Source organism: Octopus bimaculoides, chromosome 1, assembly GCF_001194135.2.
Source record: "Octopus bimaculoides isolate UCB-OBI-ISO-001 chromosome 1, ASM119413v2, whole genome shotgun sequence".
NCBI lineage: Eukaryota > Metazoa > Mollusca > Cephalopoda > Octopoda > Octopodidae > Octopus > Octopus bimaculoides.
The window spans coordinates 168,346,246-168,352,576 of NC_068981.1; the positions used below are offsets into that span (position 1 = coordinate 168,346,246).

Genomic DNA, 6,331 nt, shown 5'->3' on the forward strand with positions numbered 1-6,331 from the left:
ATATATATATATATATATATATAGACATTCATACATGCATGTATGTGTGTGTGTGTGTGTTACCAAGTTCAATACAGCCCTGTAGCTTATCAGACCCTGTTATCAAACCATCCAACCCATGTCACCATGCAGAACAGATATTAAATGATGATGATGATAATGACGAAATATTATAACAAACTGATTCATACAAACCATTTCCTGGAGATGCTTTATTTCTTTCCACAACTGTTGTACATTTTGTTCTAAAAACCCTTTTGCTGTTTCCAATGATTTAATGTTGATCGAGAGATTTTTTATATTTTCGTGAAGGGTTTCAATTTGTTCCGTCAGATTATAGATATTTTGGGATGCTGACATTGATGTTCGTCTGAGAAATCTTTCCATATGTTTGTTCAATTCATCCAACTGGTCCTCAGTTGTTATTATTTCTTTTGAAGAGGTTTGTGCATAAGGTGAAGTGGATGGTGTCAGATATGAAACCTGTGAAGGCCTTCTTTTCTTAAACAGATATGATTTAATATCTGACAATTCGTTTTCGAGTTGGAACAAGCGATGAGTAAGCTTCTGTTCTTGTGAGTTTTGTCGTTGTAAATCAATGCTAAGAACAGACTTGGATGTTGATCCTAGGTCAAACTGTACCAATGAACCTCCTTGCTCACCTTTCTGCTGAAAATAACCACAAAATAAGTAAATGATTAATTAAAGAGAAACAAAGGAACATAAACAAAACTATATAGAATTATATTGGAAATTTTACTTGTAAAACTACCTTTCTTTCCTTTCCTGAGCATCTGCTAATACTTTGTATGTACCACATCCTCATGTTGTTGTTTTTTGCTTCTTGTATTTCTTCTTTGTTCATTTTTTTGCGGGGGGGGGGGGATTAACTATATATATATATATATATAAAGTGATGGTTTGTTGCCAGCTTAGTGTGGCAGTCCCAGGAAAGGGAAGAATGCTTCTGCTATTTAGCCCCAAGAAACACTGTTTCTAGTTGGCTACATGCCTATAATAGAAAGGATTGTGCCAGTGGCATGTGAAAAAACATTCAAGTGAGGTGGTTGCCAGTGCTGCTGGACTGGCTCCTGTGCAGGTGGCATGTAAAAAACACTACATGAGCATGGCCGTTGCCAGTACTGTCTGACTGGCCCTCATGCCAGTGGCACGTAAAAGCACCCACTACACTCTCAGAGTGGTTGGCGTTAGGAAGGGCATCCAGCTGTAGAAACTCTGCCAGATCAGATTGGAGCCTGGTGCAGCCATCTGGTTCGCCAGTCCTCAGTCAAATCGTCCAGCCCATGCTAGCATGGAAAGCAAATGTTAAACGATGATGATGATTATAAAGGCAGTGAGCTGGCAGAGCCGTTAGCATGCCAGGCGAACTGCTTAGCAATATTTCATGTCTTCACATTCTGTCTGAGTTCAAATTCCACCAAGGTCAACTTTGCCTTTCATCCTCTCGGGGTTGATAAATTAAGTACCAGTTGAGGACTGGGGTCGATGTAACCAACTTACCCCTTCCCCTAAATTTCAGGCCTTGTGTCTATAATAGAAAGGATTATTATTGTTAGTAGTTGTAGTGGTGGCAGCAACAGTAGCAGCAGCAGTCATAGTATATTTTGTCTCCCATAAATAGTCACAGCCATTCAAGACTGCAATTTTGTTAGTCTAGCAATAGTTTACATGTAAATACAACAGATATCTTCCTTAAATATTAGAGTTCATACAGAGAAGTCCTTTTAAAAGATAATACTAAATTGGTACTTATTAAAAAAAAGTTAATGAGCATGTGGAAAAATTTTACCTTCTGTTTTTCTAATTCCATAACTTCAAGTTGCTTCATAAAAACTGTAATATTAAAAGTAGAAATTGAAGCCATTTATAAAATAATATTCAAAAAGTGATGCATCAAGTATTTATAGATTAATCAAAGAAGGAAAAGTGTACATGGCCAAACAAACCAATAGAAATAATAGCTGAATTGCCTTCAAATCATGTTCTACTGATTTAAGGAAGGAAGATCACACAGGATATAATGTAGTCCTAGATACCAATATGTCTGATAACAAAAGGAGTTTGTCACGGATGGAATGTCTTTACTCATAAGTCTGCTTGATCAGGGTTAACATGGGGTTAAAAAAAAGAAACAGCTACAGCAGCAGATCTCTTATCTGGCTCCCAAAAATTTGAAATTTCCAGAAATATTGTGCAATATCATGCAGTATATTGAAACCTGCATTGAGTAAATAGACTCTGTTTTTGAAGTTGGTTAATTTGCATATGGTGTGTTAAAAATAGTTTTGTTCTTTACTTTTTTATGTGGATCAGTAAAGATTAACCCTTTTTATACCAACCTGGCTGAAACCGTCCCTGGCTCTGTAGTACAAATGTCTTACTTCCAAAAGTTCTGAATTAAAATCTTCCACCTAACTTTAGTCACAATTTATGTTCCTAACACTAGCTTAATGATAACTAAGTTATTTTACTAAATTCCTTATTATATTTAAAATTTATTGAAAGAAACACAGCATCTCAACAGAGATATGGTAACAAAAGGGTTAAACATATTCTGCCTAAGTATTAATTTATACCTCTATCTGTTACATAAAATCATGTTCTTTACTTTTCTTCATTTAATTTTCATCTGTAAACATTATTCTGTATACATTGTACAGAATGATATATTCAGAAAATTTTAATCAGATTAATAAACGTTGAACATGCCCTCTTTTTGAAATGTATTAATCTGAATCTGTTAAATACAGTTTAGTTCTTTGTTTTTCATAGTTGATTTTATATTTTAAGTATATATTTAGATTGACTCCAGAAAACTGGAAAATCCAGAAATCTGGGACACTTCCAATCCAAAACTTGCCAGATAATTGCTCTGGAACAGTAATAAACCAACAATGGAAACTCTAGAAAGAGTAGCCTGATTTATGTTTAAGGAAAAAAAACTAGATGATTAAAGTTAAAATATCTTCCTGATCAGGACTGCTCTGGTGCTAAACAATAGGAACAATTTAAGGATGTCTTTTTCTGGCTTACTTAGAAGAAGATTGTACCCGTGACTATTGCAGGGTCTCTGAACCAAGTAAATGAAAGGGGGAAAACAATCTATAGGCATGGCTATGTGTTTAAGACGTTTGCTCCTCAACCACATGGCATTGAGTTCAGTTCCACTGTGTGGTAACTTGGGCAAGTGTTTTTACTATAGTATCAGGGCAACCAAAGCCTTGTGAATAGATTTGGTAGACAGAAACTAAAAGAAGCACATCTGAATAACCTCTACCAAATATTTTAAGCATGTCAACAGCGACCTGATGGACCACAGGATTTCCCTGTCTTCATATCTTTAATTGCCTTATATATCATACTGCTGTCAACTAAGGAAGCTTGTCCCTCTGTTGGGTTTACATGGGGGAGACTCCCATTCTCCTATTCATTCTCCACATTTAACAGCCTTTCATAGTAGCTCTTCAATGCCTCTTATTTATCAGAATCATTTAGGGTTAGCATACCATTATCCATCCACACACACTTCTCTCCCACATCTCAATTCTCTCTGACATATTGTCAAGCAATTTCTGATCTTCAAGCTGTAAGACACTAGCAAACCTCTTCCTTTCTGCTTAGCTAGGTAAACCTGACCCCTAGCTTCTCTTTTAGCTGCCTGATATGGTTCTTTGCTACCTCCACTTTTCCACTCTTACCATATATATCTCTTCTGTTTTATGGCTCTGTTGACCTAACCATTCCACCACTGTATCGCTCTTGGTCTAGCAGAAGGTTTGCTCCAACCACAGATATGGTCTGTCACTCTCAGTAGATTATCCCATAAGAACTTCCAGTTGTCCTCTATGTCATATGTCTCTATATCTTCTTCCTCATCAAATGCTTCATTTAAAACATCTCTAAATCTCTGCCCATTTCAAGGACCCTTGAGCTTCCATAATCTTTTCCAAATTGGTTGTGTCTCTGGGTCCTTCCAGCCCTAAGTTTGAAATCACTAACCACCAACCTATGTTGAGTTGTACATTCTTCACCTGGGAAGGACTTTCTGGTAGGAATGTAGTCAATCTGGCGAGTGAGCCCACCAGATTGATAAGTGATTAAATGGCAGGCTGATATCCTTAAGTTGGTATTGCAAACCATTAGAGTGCTTTCCAATATGATTATAGAAGTCCCCAGCCATGATGATAATGTCTGTCTTTTGTTGTCAAGGTAGTCCACAGAAGAGATTCATAGAAACAGTTCTTCTGAATATCCGCCAGTCTGATATGGGTAGCATACGCAAAGATAAATGATACAGTAACATTTAACAAGACTGCAGAAGGATTTTGATTTCTATATCCAGGTGGGTCATAGTGATATGGTCAAGAAGTTATGAATAATATTGAACTACTATCATGGTAAGTGTTGTATCAGAGCAGACACATAGACTGTACACATTCTTTCACCTATTCTTTTAGAATAGATCTTGGATCATCTCTGAATGAAACCAAACGAAGACTAATAATTGACCCAATGGTGAAGAAATATTTTTTACACTTACATTAAGTATATAGTTGGTGATAGTTATGGCGATTGCGGTTGTGGTGCAGAGAAGACAATGTTACCATTACTGCTATTACTGCTGATGTGCTAATATTTATTTAACCCTTTTGTTACCATATTTCTGTTGAGATGTTCTGTGTTTCTTTCAATTAATTTTAAATATAACAAAGAATTTAGTAAATTAACTTAGTTATCATTAAGCTAGTGCCAGGAACATAAATTGTGACTAAGGTTTGGTGGAAGATTTTAATTCAGAACTTTTGAAAACATAACATTTGTACTACAGAGCCAGAAGCAGTTTCAGCCAGGTTGGTATCAAAAGAGTTAATGAATAAATGTCACATCCTCACCTTCCAAGATTGCAATGTCATCTTCTGCTTTTTCCAGCCTATGCTATAAAGAAATAATACAAGTGGAAAATTATAATTATTACTATTATTATTACTATTGAGTGAGAGAGAGCAGTCCATGCCATTAAAGTGATGCTGGGGTACAAATATATGAAGCCCAATATACCAGTCTGATAAGAGCACACCAGGCACATACATCACAACCACATGTGCACAACATGGCAACTGTATATCCAGATAAACAGTGCACAACCTTGCAGATGGGGGTCCAGTTAGAATTTTCTTCAGGTCAAGTAGCCCATCCCACTCAAAAGGTCCCTGAATAAAGGTTGTTTAAGGATCGTCTGAGCTTTTCATGTACTGATGAATTAGTACCAGTCATGCACTGATAAATTAGTACCAGTCATGCACTGATAAATTAGTACCAGTCATGCACTGATAAATTAGTACCAGTCATGCATTAGGGTCAATTCAATTCATTCTGTCATGTGATTAGGCACAAGCATTGTTGTATGGTTAAGAAGTTCATTTCCTAAGCATGTGGTTTGGGGTTCAGTCCCACTGCATGGCACTTCAGACAAAGAAACATATTGTGTGTGTGTGTGTGACCGCGCACGTGTGCCCTTGAGTTAGTATAACCCTTGTTTTCATGTGTTGTAAATAATATAGTGTCAAATGATGTTATTTACATGTAGTCCATGCCAAAAGCATGACTGGGCTTCTTGGCATGTCTGAACATGTTTCACAAACTTTGTTAAGAAAAGGCTCCTTCATCATTCATATGGTACCGTTTGTTTCCAATTCTTCACATAATAAGCATGTCTGAGCTGTTTGTTGTTTGACAAACTGGGATTTGACATCAGAAAGGGTATGTAGTTATAGAAATCTGTCCCAAAGTATTGCCTGACAGATGCAAGCATGAAAAAGTAAATATTAAAGTGATGATGATGAGAAGGATGAACCATCTTTCAATTTATCTTTTACTTGTTTCACTCACTGGACTTCAGCCATGATGGGGCACCACTTTGAACAGTTTAATGAAACAAATCAAACCCAGTACTTGTTTTTTTAAGTCTGGTACTTATTCAAAGAGTCTCTAAGTTATGTGGATGTAAACAAGCCAAGACAGACATACAAACATACATACATATGTATGCATGTGTGTGTAGATATATATATATATATATATATATCATCATCATCATCGTTTAACGTCCGCTTTCCATGCTAGCATGGGTTAGACGATTTGACTGAGGACTGGTGAAACTGGATGGCAACACCAGGCTCCAGTCTGATTTGGCAGAGTTTCTACAGCTGGATGCCCTTCCTAACGCCAACCACTCAGAGAGTGTAGTGGGTGCTTTTACGTGTCACCCGCACGAAAATGGCCACGCTCGAAATGGTGTCTTTTATGTGCC

At 36.8% G+C, this 6,331-nt stretch overlaps 1 protein-coding gene across 1 annotated transcript in view; it reads right to left on the bottom strand.

Annotated features, from left to right (window-relative positions):
• The window catches only part of LOC106883256 (uncharacterized), a 58,958-nt gene that overhangs the window by 38,200 nt on the left and 14,427 nt on the right, over positions 1-6,331 (bottom strand). Inside the window, exons 5-7 of the mRNA XM_052971576.1 lie at positions 4,914-4,956; positions 1,811-1,854; positions 196-669 (exon numbers count right to left, since the gene is read on the bottom strand). Coding sequence (XP_052827536.1) covers positions 196-669; positions 1,811-1,854; positions 4,914-4,956 — 561 coding nt within the window. The remainder of the gene's footprint in view (positions 1-195; positions 670-1,810; positions 1,855-4,913; positions 4,957-6,331) is intronic.